At 41.0% G+C, this 18,524-nt stretch overlaps 1 protein-coding gene across 2 annotated transcripts; it reads right to left on the bottom strand.

The window, feature by feature from the left end:
* Positions 1–647: 647 nt before the first annotated feature.
* On the bottom strand, positions 648–5,263 carry LOC109985689 (uncharacterized). 2 transcript variants are annotated; one of them, XM_029277770.2, is made up of 3 exons: positions 5,131–5,263; positions 2,926–3,324; positions 648–1,561 (listed from the first exon to the last, which is right to left on the bottom strand). In XM_029277770.2, the coding sequence occupies exons 2-3, from the start codon at positions 3,222–3,224 to the stop codon at positions 1,093–1,095; spliced, it is 768 nt and encodes a 255-aa protein (XP_029133603.1). In that variant the 5' UTR covers positions 3,225–3,324; positions 5,131–5,263; the 3' UTR covers positions 648–1,092. The 2 variants fall into 2 exon arrangements, with proteins under 2 accessions (XP_029133603.1, XP_020491740.1); XM_020636084.3 differs by having other exon boundaries at positions 5,127–5,263.
* Between the last annotated feature and the right edge of the window lie 13,261 nt (positions 5,264–18,524).

Here is an 18,524-nt window from a genome sequence, read left to right on the forward strand (position 1 = left end):
ATATTGTGGATTAAAAATAGACATCTTACAAATCCTTCTGAGCGGGGAGTGTGAGTGTTGTAAGCAAGGCAGGAAAATGCCTCTTTATCATGACAATAGTTTGTCTATCCCAGTCCTATGTGAAGATCCACTTAGAGGAACTGGCTTATTCGCAGGCAACAAGGTTATTTAAGAGAACGATCAATCAGTACTAATCCCTAAATGTTCTGTTATGAAGGATTAAATAATTCAGAAGTTGCACCTATTATATATTTGCTGTTGCTGCAATGTGTTTTTAAATATTGTCAAGAGACAAATGGAAACATTTGAAATTCTACAATTTCAATTCAGACTTTAAGATAAGTGAAGAAAATGCAAGGCAAGTCGAATACAGAGTGAGAGTCAGAGGAAACACATTGAGTGAAGGGAATGGTGTGAAACAGGGAGGGACTGCCGAGGAAAACCAGCTCAGGAAATGCCTCCTCTGAAGGAACAATGGGCTTTGCTACAATGGCTACACTGTAAAAAACAAGACATTGTATGTGAGGAAAATAAAATATCCAGATTAAATAACACAATTAAACTTTTGTCTTTATGTCAGTGTTTTAAACTCAACAAAGTTCTTTCTATTTGGGTGTTATGCATCAAAAATATACAGTATACAAATCTGTCATTTTGTTTCCTTTAATCGTCTAATGCAAGAAAACCAACATCACGAGGGCACACCTTGTTATCTTTATAACACTCTTCACTGAAACTCCCACTCCTAATTATACTGACATAAGATAGTCATTTTCATTTAAGATCAACTCAAACTTTAGCATTCTCACCTTTAAGTCCAACTTGAGGTTGTTTTTTTCCATCGTTTGCACCTCGTGGTTGGTGCATTGTTCCAACAGTAGCTCACTTGCACTCGTTACAAGAAGTTTGTAGAAATTATCACAAATTTGAAAAAGCAAAACTGATGTATGTAAATCTATATGCATTATTTTGATTTGGTCCCATCTTTGGTAAGAAATACTGCAGACACTTTATCACCCCAGGATAGCGAAATATGTAGAGTCTTCTCAAATATTAAAGTGTCTGGTCCTGTTCTGTGTCTGAGGTCAGAGGTCAGAGAGACGAGTGTTCAAACAGGATGACTTTTGATTGGTTGGAGATGCTGGAGAGCCTCGACGGCCTGTAAGCTCCAATCCGAGAGTACACATCCACATCTGAGCAGGCGCCCCACGACAGGTGGGGGCTGGGTGGGGTGGCGTGGATCATAGGCAGGGGGAAAGGAAAGGGCAGAACCGCAGCTGCTGGAGGGAGAGAAGGTGGAGCGTGGAGTGGGGGTGGAGGCAGGGCAGGAGGTGGGGGGAGTGGCAGTGGGGGTGGAGAAGACATTGGTGGAGGTGGAAGTGGTGTAACGGTAGCAGTGGGTATCACCTGGCTTACAGTGTGGACGGGTGGAATAGTTTCAGGAAGCAAACCGTTCTTGGCTGGTAGGTCCAGACACGGCTCAGGGTGTTTGAGGGTGTAGGTGGCGCTGTGGAAGAAGCTGTGGTACTCCAGAGCGTGAATTGCCCGGGCCATCCTCAACCTGCAGAAAACAACACCGTCAATAAACCTGAAAAATGAATTATGGGTGCAAAATCTTCAGGAGTTTCACAACAACAAGTGCTTGTTTTTGCCGCTTACTGTCTCGGACTGTGATTTTAAAGCTCCTGTGAGGGGTTATTGACTGGTTGTTAAACAGACTGAAATCGATACGGATGCCTCTATATAACCTTTAAAAGCAAACAAGAGCATCAGGAAGAAGACTGAGTGTTTTTGTATTTTTATTTTAAATGTTGGAAACCTTCATCATGGGTGTCATAGGTTTCGGATGAAGCTAAAAAGCGCACTGCTGAAACTGCCTTTGTTTAGATTTTCCATTAAAAAGATGAACAGTAAGTTATATCTTTGACTGTAAAAAGACATCAGGATGAGTGTTTTGTACTTCTGAAGCATGTACAGGACGGGATAAGCAAAGAGATGAGACGTACAGCTCTCTCTACAGAAGTCACACTGTAAATAACACAAACCAAAAATTCCTCACAGGAGCTTTTAAGTGCTTAACAACATTATGATAAGGATTGATACAAGCAGCTACCATTTTTAGGAGCAATGCTCATGCTAGTAATATGGTCATATCAACAAATTTGTATACTGCAAGGTAACATTACTGTATCACTACTACTTTGTCAACAGAGACTTGTGGCTTAAAAGTGAGCGCCATCACATCTGTTTACATTAGACGTAACTCAACACAGCAGCTCTGAAACAATTCTTGTTGTTTTGTCTGACATTTTTTACATAATAGAAGCTTGTCAATGGCAATAAAGGAGTAACCTTTGGTTGGGCATATTTGCCTCGAAAGGTTTTCTTGCCGCTACAACAGCCTGTCTCACAGCTGCTGGCTAAAGATATTCAAAAGCCTTGTGTATCAATAAGATGTTAGGACCCCAGAAATATAAACAACATGTAAAACACAACAAACAAAAACTATAAATTAATTCAACTTCAAGTGCAGAGTTAGGACATGGTTAGCCTAGCTTAGCATAAAGACTGGAGACAGTTAGACTGGCTTTGCCCAAAGTTCACACGGAATTGAGGCAAAGTCACACAAGAAAGCTGCATGAGAAAATTAGTCTACAAATCTTTGCAAAATACTTCGTACTTAGCTGGTAAACTATCATAGCTGGAGATATATCCCTTAGAATGTTCCTTTAACTTAGCCAGTGAAAATAACAGACCAAGCTTCTTTCTGTTTATTCTGTAATGTCCTTTTTAATGTGGCAGAATCAATCACAATTTCTATCTAACAAGCAGTTAAGATAAACAGTGAAAGAGGTGAGAAAGGCAGAAAAGAATGGATTTGTTAAACTTGGATGTGGATTAAGTTGGTTTGTAACTTGTACACACCTGTGTCTGAGCTGTAGGAGTCTGTAGAGCAGCAGCAGGATCACGACTCCAGCCACAGCCACCAGAAGCACCACCACCCTCACATCCAGGCTCCAGCACGATTTCCCACCTGAGCTGCAGGCCCTGGGGGTCTGTGGAGTCTGGAGGGGTCCCTCCATACCCCGTTTGGGATTGATGATGGCCTGGGCCACGGCAGGCTGGATGGTGTCCGGCAGGGTTGGGTGTCTGAACACAGGAGTCTGAGGCTGAGGAGGGATCTGTAGAGAGGTGCTGCTGGTGACCTGATAAACAACCCGCATTGCTGCCACGTTTGATCCGGAGGGGAGGAGGCTTGATCTAAGTTACTTCACCATATTTGACACACTCTGACAAGCGAGAGCAGTTTTCCCGAGCGGGCGTCTGAAACATTAAAAGTTATCAATCACTGAATTGTAAAAAGTTCTGAGTTTCACAAAACATAAAAAAGCAAACTCTGCATGGACTGGATCTTGTCATTTACCACATTATAAATGTTTCTCATTTTGATTTCTGCTTGTAAAAAAGTAATTACAAGACATTAGTTACTTCCTGAACCCCTCAGGATACAGCACTCTGTGTGTGTGTATCCGACTGTGTGTCTATGTGGAGCTCCCCCTCTGACTAGGAGACCAATATTACGCCATCCTGGAATCATAATGATGTACAAAGACCTGATGACAGCTGGGCTAAGTTACAGGGCTTTTGCTGTAGCAGTCTGAAAAAGGCTACAGTAAATGATAGTCATGTCATGGAAAGAATCAGCCCTTGTCTAGTATCTAGAGAGATGTATTTGTTAAACTCTCAGTAAAGCAGGTTAAATACGTAAGACCCCATACCAACAGAAGGACCCTTTGGCGCTGTCTTGTCATAGGAACCCAAATTATTATTGTTTCACGTTCTCTCTCCTGTTTCGGTTTTTGGGTAAAGGTGTGGTCATACCAAAAGAAAAGCACAATCTTAACAGCTTGCTTGAGCACAAAGATTCCTTTTTTATAACTTGAACTGGTTATTCAAGTCAGTAAAAAGATTCTGTAAGATATTTCTGAAAACCAAAACTGAGTCTACAACGACAGCCAGAGGCTCACAGAGATTTATTTCACCACATACTCTAAGAATGATATCCGGATTGAATTATTCTACTGCTTGAAGTTACTGTTAGTTTAGTCAGGCTCAGCTGGACTGTGCACCAGGATTTCTCAAACTACCAACTATGAGTGATGCATTAGAGCCAAAACAAACTATTTGGTGTAGTACATCTGTGTCAAGCAAAAATAGACAAAGTTTGGCTGTAATTTTAATTTAATGAAAGTGTAAGGACTCCTGAAGCAGAATTAAAAGAAAGTAATACTCTTGCTTTTAAAGGTCTGTCCAAACCCAAGAACTTTTTTAAAATGCTTGTTCTAACTTTATCTCCATTGATCATTTCAGATTCAGTATCAGGTCGTCAGAAGACTCTCAGAGATGATTGGCCTTCATGACCCGCCTCAGGTGACTTTTGGAAGAACAAAAAAATTCAATATCATCTCACACAAATGTGAATATTTTTTAGTCTCTGATTTGATCTCACTCGCTTCATGATTGGTGTGAACACACATATTAATGTTAAAGCTCAGAGTGCTACAGCATGGAAGAAGTGACTTCAAGCTGAGTCATACGCAGTGACATCACTGTGGTAACATGAAGAACAGAGCAAATAACGAGAGAAGTGACATGACTGATTTCTTTTAGCAGGTTTTCAGGAACTATTTAATGCCACAAAGTCCAATTATTATTAAGTATTATTAATAAAAGAAGTCTAAAATCTGAACTCCCTAAGCTTAAAGGTGCCGCTTGTTTCTTTTGGTATACAAACTAATTCATTTTGGTCTAATTCATTTTATTCATTAAGTGCTTCTGGATCCAATTCTGTGTATGAAAACGTGCAATAACTTATCTTATTAAGCACTTGTAATTAAAGCTCACCACTTTACTCACAGATTATTACAATTTTACAAATGACCATGCATTTAATAAAAACCATTAAATGATTCATTTTTAACCTTTATTTTAAAAGACAACGCCTTTGCCTTTTTAAAAAACAAGTAAAATCACTGAACCCAGTTACAAAAGAAGCCAAGAACTGAACAACAAGAACAACTGGCTTAATGTGCTGTGAACCTTTAAGAAAAGAAATTTCAACTTACCTACTCATTTTAATTCGATGGCTTTGAGATGGTTCATTAATTATTTAATCAAATTAAGAAAGTAATGCGAGGAAAAATGATGAAGTGAACCGAAGGGCTGGTTGAGAACTTTGTGACTTTCCAGGATCAGACGCAGATTCCTGAGCGCAAACCAATGGGAGGAAACCAGTGAAACCAGCAGGAAACCGTGCACTTCCTCAACACTCGGTACAGAGATATGATTGGGGAGCACTTTCCATCACTATGGTTACAGGAAACTGGTCAAGGATGTCTTTTTAAGGACTTCATTTTGAGTTGAATGTGCGTCTCAAACAAAGTGATCACACAGTAACTAACTGAAAAAGAAAACAGGAACAGTAATCATTATTTTAGCCTTTGGACAAAGAAGTCTGCATGTCATCAATCCATGTAGGGCAAAAAAGTTAATAATTAAACCCTTTATATGTCATAGCGGGGGTGTCGAGGAAAAAACATAAACTTTAGGCCCAAACGTAAATCTTGTGTTAAAAGGCTTTTCTGCTCTGATAAATAAGGGAACAAAACACCAAACAGGACTACACAGTCTGACCTTTAGATCCAGGCTTTATTTGGAAAAAGAATTGAACAAAAAGCAGTTTCAAAGTGAAAAAGACTGAGCTTTTTCACCACCAAAGCAGCCCACATTAGCCCTGGCGGTGCTGGTGTGGGTCAACAGATGCAGAGAGATGGTGGCTGCTGTGAAAGGCTTCCTGATATCTGATTGAGCTGATTCAGTGGACGAATAAATGACACACGAGCAGAGAAAGAGGCCAGACTCCGACGCAAGTCCAGCTCTCATTTATCTGTCTAATAAGTTTTGATGCCAGGCCAGAGGGAGGAACTCTTAGCACTACACTCAATATCCCTGCCTGGCACCGTCACAATCGTCTGATATTGAAGAAGAGAGTAATATTAAAAGATCTGTTATCAGGGGGACAATTATAGTTCTGGAGGGAAGTGATCCACCCAGACAACCTGCTGGAAAATGACTCGGGCTGAACTCTTAAAACCACAAAGACAATATCAGGGACAAGAGTCTTCATTCTGGTCTCTTTAATCACTTTTAATATTATTTTGTTCTGTCTTTTAATGTTTGATAAATTAGGCATATTTAGTTTCTTGAAGAGCATCACAAGTACAGAGTAAACACTTTTAAATGAACATAAAAATGAATGTATCTTTACATTGATGTTTGCATTAAAGCTCCAAGTGGTAACTATAGATACCGTCTCTTGTGGCGCCTCATGTGGACAAAGTGCACATCTTAAATCTGTGTTTTTTTCCATGTTCATGTGTAAGAAGTGATTCTCTGACAGAAAATCTCACCCTTTATGTAAAATGTTTGGCATCATTCTGTTAATCTCCTCGTCTGACATCTGCCCCGTGGCAGCAGATTCATGCATTTCAAATAACTAGAAAGATAGAAACAATCATTCTTCTTCCTTTTGGTCTGGTTTTATTTCGTTGCTCATACAGAGGCATCTTTTTTAAGTTCAGTCTATTTCATAACTAGTTAAAAACTCCTCACCAAAGCTTTAAGAATGTATTCATTTTCAACAAATAGCTGCTGCATAAGAATTTCCATTATCAGCATGAACACTCTTCTGAATTACAAGCATGAAATTATGAGCAAGTAGGAAAGAAAAGATGATTATATTTATTAACCATTTCTGTGAGGATGCATTTAATGCACCTTAGTAATCTCCAGGTTGGGCTAAGGTAGCCTCAAGGGCCTCCTGTGGGATCTGCTAGGCAGGATTAAGGCAAGGTAGCTAGGATTGAGACCTAGAGCTGAGCGGGAAATTGAGTAGCAGAGAAACAAAACAGCCACAAAACAACGGTGTGTGATAGATGATGAAAGAATCAAAGCGAGTGATCATGATGATGAGAGGGAAGAAGATAATGAAGATGAGGATGACAGAAATGATGGTGATGAGAGTGATGACGATGATGAAGAAGATTAGGAGGATGATGAAAGTGATGATGATGATGACAGTGATGATGATGAGGATGGAAGTGATGATGATGAGGCTGATGATTATCATGAATAGTAGGAGGTTGACAGTGAGGATGATTGTGATGATAAAGAGGATGATGATCCTTATGATAAGAGAAAGAAAACAAGGATCAGGATAATGATGAAGAGAATCACAACAAAAAGGATATACATTTTTATTTTGATCTTTACTTTGATGATGATGACGATGATGATGAAAAGAGGGTGATAGCAATATAACGAGGAGGAAACTCACAAAGGATGATGAAGAAGAGACTCAGGATGATGAATATGTAAAAGAATAATTAAGATAAGAAGCAGAACAATGATCAATATTATGTGATGAAGATTTTGATAATGAGAGTGATGAGGATGACAAAGGAACATCAGTATATATGAAAAATATTTGACAAAAACAATAATTTGGTCTCCCTTTAGAATGAAACATTGCATCACAATGAGATTACCTGTCAAAATAAAGTTTACATTTCAAACAAATAAAATAATAATGGGACAAAAATGATGACGATGATGTGGAAGATGGACAGGATGTGTTTGGGCTGATGGTGCTGACACCAGCAGCGGTGTAATTAAGACAGTATGGACTGAAAATCAGCAGAGAGAATCCTCCAGTTAACAATCCTAACAGATGTAAATGTATTCATGAGCTCTTAATGTGAAGTGATAATGCGGCTGGGTCCGTCAGAGTGAGCAGCCGCCGCTCTGACAGGCTGAAGGACTCCACTGATTGGACTTTTTTTCTTTCTGTGTGTATGACTAAGGACTAGCAGGGAGCTGTTAAGTGCTCTTTGACTGGCCACCCACTGTTAACCCAGGGGACTGTTCATCACATCCCGCTAACCACAACCACATTCACAAGTGTTTAAGTATGAGGCCGAGGAGGGGGTTAAAGACAGGGCAGGAAAAAAAATGGAGCATGGTGCATATTTGAATCACACAATGAATTATTTGCCTTAAATGTATATTAAAGGTTTTTAAAAGTCTCAATTTAGTCAAGTTTAATGTATGAAACTCCTCCTGATACTACATGAAGTGGTGGATTAAAGGTGCGACCATAAAACCATTAACTAAAGTCAACCAAAAACACATTTAATTTCCATTTTTAAAGATTTTGCTTCAGACTTTTTCTCTCCAAAGATTACAACCCAACAGCCCCATTTGACCCCCTGTCCATTCACTAACAGTCAACACCCACATCCATTCTTATTTCCACCCCTATGGACTCACATACACACCTCTCAACCCACCCTGCATGAACCCACAAACCAATGTGAACTGTACTATGGCGTCACAGTCTTAGTAAAGCTGCTGCTTGGAAACAAACAGAACGGCCGACAGCATCAGCTCTGAGTTTATCTCAGCAGTTCAGCACTGTTTGTCAGCACCTGTAATCCCACAGGAGATGCGATGATGTGTCTGCTTTCCATACATTAATCTGGTTTTCATTTCCAAAGCCCTGCATGATGAGGCACCTGTGTATATCTCTGACCTGCTCCATGCTGCCATCACCAGTAGATCCCTCAGGTCTCACTCTTTCAATGGTCATACGCTAGTTTCTACTGACACTTTTAAACAGCAGCTTGAGAGCCTGTGCCAATTAACAGCTTTTTTTGGGGGGCGGCAGCGTTCACAAGCTCGGTTGCTAGGTTACGGAAGTTGGCTCATGGCACTGCTGCTTTCCTCAGTGGTGACCGTAAGATGTTTTAAAATGCTCTGTATGCTTTATATTTGCTTTATTTAAGGAAATGTCACCAAGAAAAAAATAAAAACAATGAAATTGAATCATGAAGCAGCAGTTCATCTAACCTGGAATTGTTCCCTTCTCCGACTTTGTTGATTACAAAGTTGATATCGGATGTCCTGCCCTTTTTGATTTTGATTGGTCGAGAAGGAAGAACTGACACTGATGAGCCAAAAGTGTTCTAAAAGTTATGACACAAACCGTAGTGATTGCAGCGACAAAAAACAGCTGCACCGAGGGTATCTTCAAATGAAGGATGGCGCCAGCGCAAAATAAAATACAAAAAAAGCCTCACTTTCCAATCTACAGTTTGTTAAGGAAGAGGTCACTTTCTTGGGCCATATCTTAACCCCACAAGGGAAGTCTTTGTCTCCAAGTAGAATTTCTGCCACCATTAACACACCAAAACCTATCACCAAGAAACAAACAATGTCTTTCCTTGGAATGTGCTCTTACTGTCGACAGTTCATTCCAAACTTCTCAGTTCTTGAACGTCCATTACGAGACATCACGCATGCGAAAGGTTTGACTGTTTCAGGTACCCTTCAATGGACTGATAACATCCTTTGAAACATTGAAAAAAGCCCTACAGTCCACTCCCACACTGGGTGTTCCTAACCCTGCTAAACATTTCGTTCAATGTGTGGACAAGCGAGAAGGTTGTATGACGTCGGTCTTGCTACAGAAACATGGCGCTCACCTTAAACCTGTGGCTTACTTTTCTTACACCCTTGACCCAGTGGCTAGAGCTCTTCCTCTATGCCTGCGTGCTGTTGCCGCTGCTGAACGTGCTGTTCTGGCCTCACAGGACTTTGTGGGTCAAACCTAACCCTCCTTGTTCCTCACGCAGTATCAGCAATACTGGCAGAACAGAAAACTTCACACCTTTCTGCTGCACGGTGGTTGCGATATCACACCACACTTCTTGATCTTTCCCATGTCACGGTCAAAAGATGCAACACTCTCAACCCAGCCACTTTGCTTCCTTTTCCCACTGATGGTGACCCACACTGTTGTGAAGCAGAGATGCAACTTATCTGCACACCTCGTCCTGATCTCTCTGATGTTCCTTTAACCAATCCTGATCTTGTTTTCTATGTTGATGGTTCAGCCTCACGTGACCCTGACACAGGTCACTGTAAAGCTGCTTTTGCTGTTGCTAATGATTTTAACACTGTTTTGTCTTCTCCTTTGCCGTCTCTTTACTCAGCACAGGCAGCAGAGCTGGTGGCGTTAACAGAAGCCTGCAAATTGGCTGTACACAAATCTGTCACAATCTACACAGACAGCAGGTATGCTTTTGGGGTAGTTCATGATTTTGGTGCTTTGTGGAAAGAGGAAATTTCTCAAATCTGACGGAAAACCCATTCTACATCATGAAAAAGTATCTGCTCTTTTGGAAGCTGTTTTGCCTCCAAAACAAATTGCAGTTTGCAAATGTGCAGCTCACACTTCTTCTTCTGACCCTGTTTCAATTGGCAATGCAAGGGCAGATGCAGCTGCCAAGGCTGCTTCTAGTCTACAGCTACCACACACTGGCAACCTCACTTTGATTTCACATCCTGTTGCCTCTCTATCTGACCTTTGCAGCTCTGTGGTCGCAACAAGGCTGTCGGCCGTGAGATGGTGTGGCCCCGATGGTAAGCCTTGTTTACCTCGCCGTTTGTTTCCTTTCTTCTCTAAGCTGACACATGGCTTGGCCCATGTGTCAAAAGGAGGGATGTGTACGGCTATTCAAGCACATTGGTTCACAAAAGGATTTGCCACCAAGTGTCTGATCTACGCACAAAACAACGTGGGTAGAGCGAAACCATTGAACAAGCAGGCAGCTCACCCACCTACAACAAAGCTTTTTCAACTCTCGTTTCAGAAATCATACCAAGATGGGGCATCCTAGAGAAAATTTCATCAGACAATGGCTCCCACTTTGTAAACGAAGCAATCCAACAAGTGTCAACCTATCTGGGGTTTGATGTTAAGTATCACTATGCATACCATCCACAGTCAGGGGGCGCCATGGTGTTCTAAAGAACAAACTAGTCAAATGTTGTGAGGACACATGGCCCAAAGCACTGCCTATTGTGTTGATGTTGATGTATGTATGAGAATGCGAGTGCGCAAGCGTGTTAACCTTTCCCCCTTCGAGATATTGTTTGCAGCTCCCCCAAACATGGGTATGGGACCACGTGGACCTCCACCGGAAACATCACTGTGCGAGGACTACATGGTAACGGATTGCATAAATCTGACTAAATCTCTTTCAGACATTAGGAGACAAGTCTCTGCTGCCCTGCCCCTCTCTGCGAACACTCCACTGCACGACATCAGGCCTGGCGAGCACGAGCTGATAAAGAACTTCTGCAAGAAGACGTGGAGACAACAGCGCTGGTGCGGCCCGTTCCAGGTACTGCTGGTCACCCACACAGCTGTGAAGGTCGCTGAACAGAGCAACGTGGGTACACGCAAGCCATTGCAGGAAAGTCAATGCACCAGCAGGAGCAGTGTCAGCGGACGACAAATCTGAGCGGACCTCAGCTCTGATTGAAAAGAGAAAACAGTAGGCAAATCAAAAGGTAGGAAAGGCCCCTGATGAGCGTCTACAAGAGGGTGACGTGTGCTGGTAACCGCCCCTCAGCTTAGAAATAACATTGTAACATTTCATTTGCACACACACACTGTTAGATAAGAAAAAACAGGGTGACATGCTAGTAACCTCTCTACCCCAGATAGGCCATAACAGAAGAACCAGCAACACAGGAGACGATAACAGACACCATGGAGCAGAGACGTCGGTGGCATCCCTATCGACAGCCTGGTCCATGTGGCCTTCGGGGCATTGTATTTATTCTGTTGATCTTTACAATGTTGATTATGTTTCCCTTTATCTGGTTCGACATACAGACTCGTGTTTCACAGCCCGAGCAGACTACCAACTTCACTGACTTGACCCTTAATACAAGTTTACACCTGACACCTACATCTCACAGACCCCTCCAGGTCCACATACATAATTTTACTCAGAACAGACATAAAAAAGCGCAGCGTCACTCCTCAGCCCAAACAGGTCATAGTGACCTCAGGCACAACACCTACTTTCCGGCTATGGCTGGATACATTTAACAAAATGGCCACATCAGAGAGCAGAGCAGTAATTACACATTTTTAATACATCTGTCAGAAAAATGTTTGCGTGTTTGTAAGACGGTTCTGTTGCTAGGGCGTTACAAGGCTTAGAGGCATTATCAATCGAATTAGCAGAAAACCATGGTGTTGAAGACTTGGCCTGGAATTTCTTTGATTCCCTGTTTGGTAAATGGAAGTCCTTCTTCACCTCAGCCTTTGTTGTCATCTGTTGTGTTTCAGTATTAGCGGGATGTGGCTGCTGCTTCATTCCCTGCCTACGCAGGTTGTCTGAGAAGACCATTGAATCTGCCTTGACTCAGGGACTCATGAATGTTGAGACTTACGTAACTGACATTCTGGCCACTCTTCCTTTCTATCATGACTCGGATAAGTCCTCTGACGATGAGAATCATGACTTACATGGATAAGTATGACAAAGCATTTTGTGTCTTAAATCTTCTATGACTTAATGCTTGCCATTTTTTAACAGCCGTCTATGGCTACAAAAACAGCGACAGCGAAATGTTGGATGTGAATACATTTGAGTTGTTTCCCTTAAAAAAATCATAAAGAAAAGGTGCCTACTGGGTACATGTGTGCGGCCTGTCCTGGTGAAGCTCTGATTGGTTGACACTGCAGGCAGGAAACAACATGACCATCGGTGGAATAACAACGAGAATGGTTAAGACTTAACTGAAATCACTGTGAAAGCAAATAGCTGCATTTCTTAAAATATAGAACTCTAGAAGTATCACTGCCGTTATCTCCAGGAAAAATCATGTTCATCAATAAATGCATAACAGAAGTTGGCTGCCATTAGCATTAGTACCAATTGGCAGTTTGTTTCAGTCACTAACTCTGCAATCACTGCCAATATTAACCAATAATCCCTAAACCAGACATGCCAGGACATTTGATATGTTAAGAGATGCATGTATGAGCCTAAATGTATCAACTGGGTTCAATTTTCTAGCATCTTCATCATACAGATACATTACAAGAAAAACAACAAGTCATCTCAACCAGGCTTTAGAAATCCCAGACATGTACAAGGTGTTTAGGAAACACTCCAAGCAGGTGAACCACTGGGGAACCTTGATTGCAACCAGAATTGTAACTGACATCTGACCTCTGCGTTGTCAATGGTAACTACAGCCCTGCAGCCTGGTTACCTCAGCAAAATATGATGTTGGTAAAATATGAGATAAGATTTAATTCAGACTTGGGATCAGGTCTCTTCCATGTCAGTTTCTGGCCCTGTATTTCTTCAGCTCTTAACTGATCAGGATTATATTGGCAGGCACGGAGAGGAGTAACACCTCAGGAGCTCAATATCTCACTCACAGATGTCTTGACATGGACTGGCTGCAGGGACAGATCCATCGACTCGCCTCGGGTGACATAGTCAAAGACCACTCACAGAAGTAACTCAGCACAGCGCATGCGGGTAAAAAAGACAGCACTAATTGTTTTATTAATGTGTTAAGTGTTTTTGCTAACGTCCTGGTGCCTCCCAGTCCTCCCCACACCATGTCAGTCAGTCTGATGGTTATCAGCTCTCGCATGTGTGTGCTGGGCCTCGGGCTTCGCGCTGTCAGATCAGATTTCATCTGCAGACAGCACAAGGTCATCAGACGATGACCCTCAGACGGGGCTGCCCCGCGGTTGCTCAGCTGTCCACATTGATTCTAAGTCAGCCGATGTCCTGTGCTCACCAGCTGTCAGGATGGCACCGCTTTGCAGCCGAGCCGAACCTTCATCTGCCCGCACGGCTAGATATCGCAATCCCTGAGCTGCTCCTCACATTTTTGGCTAAACCGCTGATCTGCTGGAGTACTGTGGGTTTCATATCAACAGGGGTTGACTCAGGATGTTATGTAAGGGGTGGTTTCATGGGTACCCATGGGTGTTCTAGTGAGTGCAGAGACTTCAGAATATGATTGATGCAGTTTGACAAACTGTAAATAAAATATAACACATTAAGAAACCACTCTGCACACTCTACATTCTGATACACAAAGTTTTCTTGATGCTCAATTTCATGCCATCAAGTTTTAGCTCTCAAAATCAAGACATCAGATCTTTGACGTTTTAATCCTAACAAACACAAGGGTATAGAGGTACATTTGAAGGTTATTAGGACATCATTGTTATACTTTGCATATCAAATAGGATTGTCATTTTGAAGCATATAAGACATTATATATTATACATTATAGGTATTGAAATGAATCGTCTCTATGATGCATTGTGATGCGGACATGGATGGCACTGCATCGATGCATAATCAATTGTTGCATACTGATATTGTTTGTAGATTTTCCATCTGCACCTGGACCTATGTATTTTATTTTGGTTTGCAATGTTAAGACATTTATGTTCAAAACAAAGGTTTCATGTTCTTGTGACCTCGTGTGAAGTTGCCTCACACATTTTCAAATGTATTTCTGCTGGTATTTTCCTATATTTTCAAAATAATAAAAAGATAATTACAAAAGAAAAAAAAAAAAGTGTTAAATAGGATAATAGTCAGATTTTTTTTTTAAAGTTGGAACTCAGCATGCAGGTTAAAAGAAAAGAAAATGCAGGTTTTAGGCATTTGAATCTGCATTGATTTTCACTCTTTAGCAACCTCCACTTCTCCAGTCTATGACTGAGATGAAGTCACATGAAAGCTTAAGAAAAACTAATAAGTGTACCGAGTTGAGACATTAAGTCATTAGAACCATCATCAAAGCGTAAGGGGTCGAGACATGCTCTACAGGTAACGTGTCATGAGATAACTTTTTATGATTTGACTCTAAATACATTAAACATTATGTATTGATTGACCCATCGCTTCTTTCTTTTGTTAACATTTAGTAGCAGTGGAAAATCTTGACTTTGGTCACTCTGAGGGATTCTGTGATAATCCAATGACAACTCTACTACGTTGAACAGGGGAGGTAAAAAATGGCCAGAAGAAGAGAAAGTTAATGAGGATATAAAACAAATCAAAGCTACATAAATAGAGATTGTGCAGGTCTCATCATCCTTACATTTGTACATTTCAGATCATTGTTTCTCATCTGGCGTAAACATGGCGTTAAGTGTCCTTCTTGGATCACTTAGCCGTGACCCTCTTCCCTTCTCCACTGAGTATCAACACACACTGTGAGAATGAATGGAAGCCTAATGGACGAGTAGAGGACAAAACCTGAGCTGTTCAGGGGACTTGAAGGCAATCATCGGGCTGGAATTGGTTCTGCTGTTAAATGAGTCTCTGTGTCAGAGACAGAAGACTGAGCAGCGGTGAAGAGCTCGACCTTCCAAACCCTTCAAGTCACACAAACTGGAACACGAATTACCCACAAATACACATCGTTGTGAACTCCAGCTCCACAGGTTTTTATCAGTGCTTCATCAGTGATGACATTTAGATCCAGAGGCCACTGAGCGACTGTTTAGTCGCAAAGTGCAAATTAGTGATGGCCGATACCAGAGAGTGTGTGCACCTAATATGTCAGCAGTAATTTCTCAAATCCACAGGAAACTTTGCGATGGGCAGCGATTCTTTTTGTTTGTTGATCAGGGGTAGAGTTGGTCGTCTCTCAGGGGTTGGGGGTTCGATCTCTAGCTTCCTGCAGCCACAAATGTCATGGGCAAGACACTTCTCCAAGAGATGCAATCATTGGCGGCGTATGAATGTGTGTGAATGGGATTAGTTAATAATGATGATGGCCCCTTTATGTAGCAGCCTCTGCCATCAGTGGGTGACCTGCGGTGTAAAAGTGCTTTGAGTAGTCAGAAGGCTAGAAAACCAATATACAAGCTCACCTCCATTTACCATTTATTTTTCAGTAGCATACCAATTCCCACAAGCCCAAGCCTGCCGAGGTTTCACATTACAAACCTGACACATTGAGGCCAGGGAGCCATTTTTAAGACAGCAGAGATGACAACTAAAACAACGGTGGAAGTAAGATTAACCAGCGGTGCCATGTTTTTCTCTTTAGTGCGTTTATGTTTTTCTAAATGAACACTATGACAACACAAGCTCAAGATCATTCATCTCCACAGCAGGGTGAACACGTCAGACCTTTGGGACCACAGCGTGTATTTTAGTATTAGCTTTCACAACTTATGATTCAAAGTGCACGATGAAGTCAAACTCTGTTTGTCCTGGATTTGAGATGAGATGTGGGTCAAAGGGTTTCATTAGTCTCTAACCAAATGCTTCATAAATACTTCACACTCATTAAGTGATGGTTCAGTTCACTTTATAATTTCCAAGCTTATTTCCATCGTCAAGGTGCCTTTGAACAAAATGATGTTCTGGGATGTGTCTGCTTCTCAAACTTTATGCTGCACAGTTACTTCGTTTGAAGTTAGTATGTCACCTTGGAAACAGCATTGAGTTAAAACAGTCAAACCTCCACACATAGTCTAAACTCAAGGTTTAAAATAACGCTTTTTACGAAGCTTTGAACCATATCAGCAAATTCTGTTTGTAAATGTTCAAACTTTCTTATCTTCTAATGAAAAAATAAATTATTTTTCTGTGGTTCATTAAGTTATGATAGTGTTACCTTCACAATAAAATGAAGGCAAATAAAGGTCCATCATAAAATGGTTATCATCAAGAAAACTTTTTTATTGGGAACAATATCGATTATTTGGGGTTATTCATAAAAAATACATATTCATAATGATTATAATAATTGTAATAAGAACACACTTTTTTCAACAGCCACACATATTAATCTCAGTGAATCAGCTGAAAAGCACTTGATCGAGCTTTTTATGTGTCTGACGTTCATAATGAAACATAAAAAGAACTACAACGTTTAACAGCAGCTTTAAGTGCACTTCCTTTCAGGCAGGTGAACAGGCATCTGACAGCTTCTTTGTGTTCTCCTCACAAGTTCTTATGGATGTTTTCATTGTTTAAAAGTCATTTGAATTTAAGATTTTGAACTTTAAAGTATAAGTATAGTGTAGCAGAGCCAGCTGGAAAAGACCTGAAGAGTGTCATTGTATCTTTAGTCCAGGAAGGAAAAACACCAAAAATAGTCATTCTAATCTCACAAATCACCGAGTTTAAAAACAGGTTTAGCTCGGTGCAGCTCATGTTAGCTCGGCAGACCAAAGAGGATTCACTCCATCCAAACAAAGGAAGTCTGATTTAAATAACCACCAGCTCCACGACCTGTAAGCCAGGACTAAAAAGACTGATGACACAGTATGTTGTAGACGACATGCTTCATATCAACTGTTGAGGGCAAGACTGAGTCAAGACCAAGACCATAAATATCACAATCATCATCTTGTGAGCAGCAGACGTGTCACTCACTTAGACCCGGAAGGTTGCGGCTGTAAGTGGGGAAGGAAAGCAAAGATGTGGATGAACTCACACTGGGAGACATGATTCATACAAGTTTTCACATGGCGCTTGTTTTCCAACTCAAGATTATTTCAGACACTGTTGCGAAAGCATTTAGATTCTACTGACGACTCTAGATCACATCATCAATGTTCAATCAGCCTTTTTGCAAATTATAAGCATTTTGGATTTAGCTTGTCTGGTATTACAAGAAAAACCTAACATAGTGCAAATGTCTCATTTCACAAATCTTGAAGGATGAACTTCTAATTTATTTAAATTGAATAGCAGCAAAATATACAAAATTTACAACCAACATGTTACAAGCAGCTTTGGTCCTCAAATCTGCCTCGTATTTCCGTTTCTCCCTCTGTGGTACGGTTTCCCCTTGCACTCATTTGAGCAGACCACAGGCAGTAAAGCTTAAGGGAGCATTTGGTACAGAGCTGCTGGATCTGTCACTTGTGTCCCACGGGCCTTTTGCACGAGTGGCTACAGAGGTATTTTAGCAATCCAAATCAGTTCAGCTGCAAAAACACTCATCTGTAGCTATAGAAACATTTTAATCTAGCTTTAAAAAAACACAAAAGCATCTGCTTTATAGGATAAACATATCACTTCACAACATACGATGGTGCAGTAACATATCTAGTTTAATCCTTTTAGAAGCATGTCTTCTGCATACTGAAAGGAAACATGATAGCTTTTGTTAATTTTATGTGACCTCTGGGACAAAAAGAAACAATCCAAACACGGTGTGTTTATTTTCAGGAGCAAATTGGATCAACTTCTTTCAGCGTATTGCAGGTGTGAAATTAGATTTGTGCCTCCTCTTAGACTTTGTTTATTGGTTTTACTAAATGAAAAAAAGAAACTGTAGCTTCATACTAAGAGAGAAAGTGGAAGAAATGGCTTGTTTTGTCAGCAACAGTCACCGCTGGAATAATGGTACAAAGACTGTTCTCGTAACATCAGAAGGGAGACGAATTAAAGGAAAAACCTGAATGATTGACCCTACAGCAAGTCGGTCTTTTTTTCAGGCAGCAAATGGCCGAGGTCAGATTCCAACCCACTAGTTGCCCCTGCGACAATGACAATTTTTGTACATGGGGCTGCAACATAACCGCTATGCTATCC

This window comes from Labrus bergylta, chromosome 17, assembly GCF_963930695.1.
Source record: "Labrus bergylta chromosome 17, fLabBer1.1, whole genome shotgun sequence".
NCBI classification, from domain to species: domain Eukaryota; kingdom Metazoa; phylum Chordata; class Actinopteri; order Labriformes; family Labridae; genus Labrus; species Labrus bergylta.

What these genes read in the sequence shown, in the direction of transcription:
- LOC109985689 (XM_029277770.2), bottom strand. Translation starts at nt 3,224, where the DNA reads ATGCGGGTTGTTTATCAGGTCACCAGCAGCACCTCTCTACAGATCCCT. An exon ending in CTCCTACAGCTCAGACACAG is followed by an intron (nt 1,562 to 2,925) that starts GTGTGTACAAGT and finishes TGTTTTCTGCAG; the next exon opens with GTTGAGGATGGCCCGGGCAA.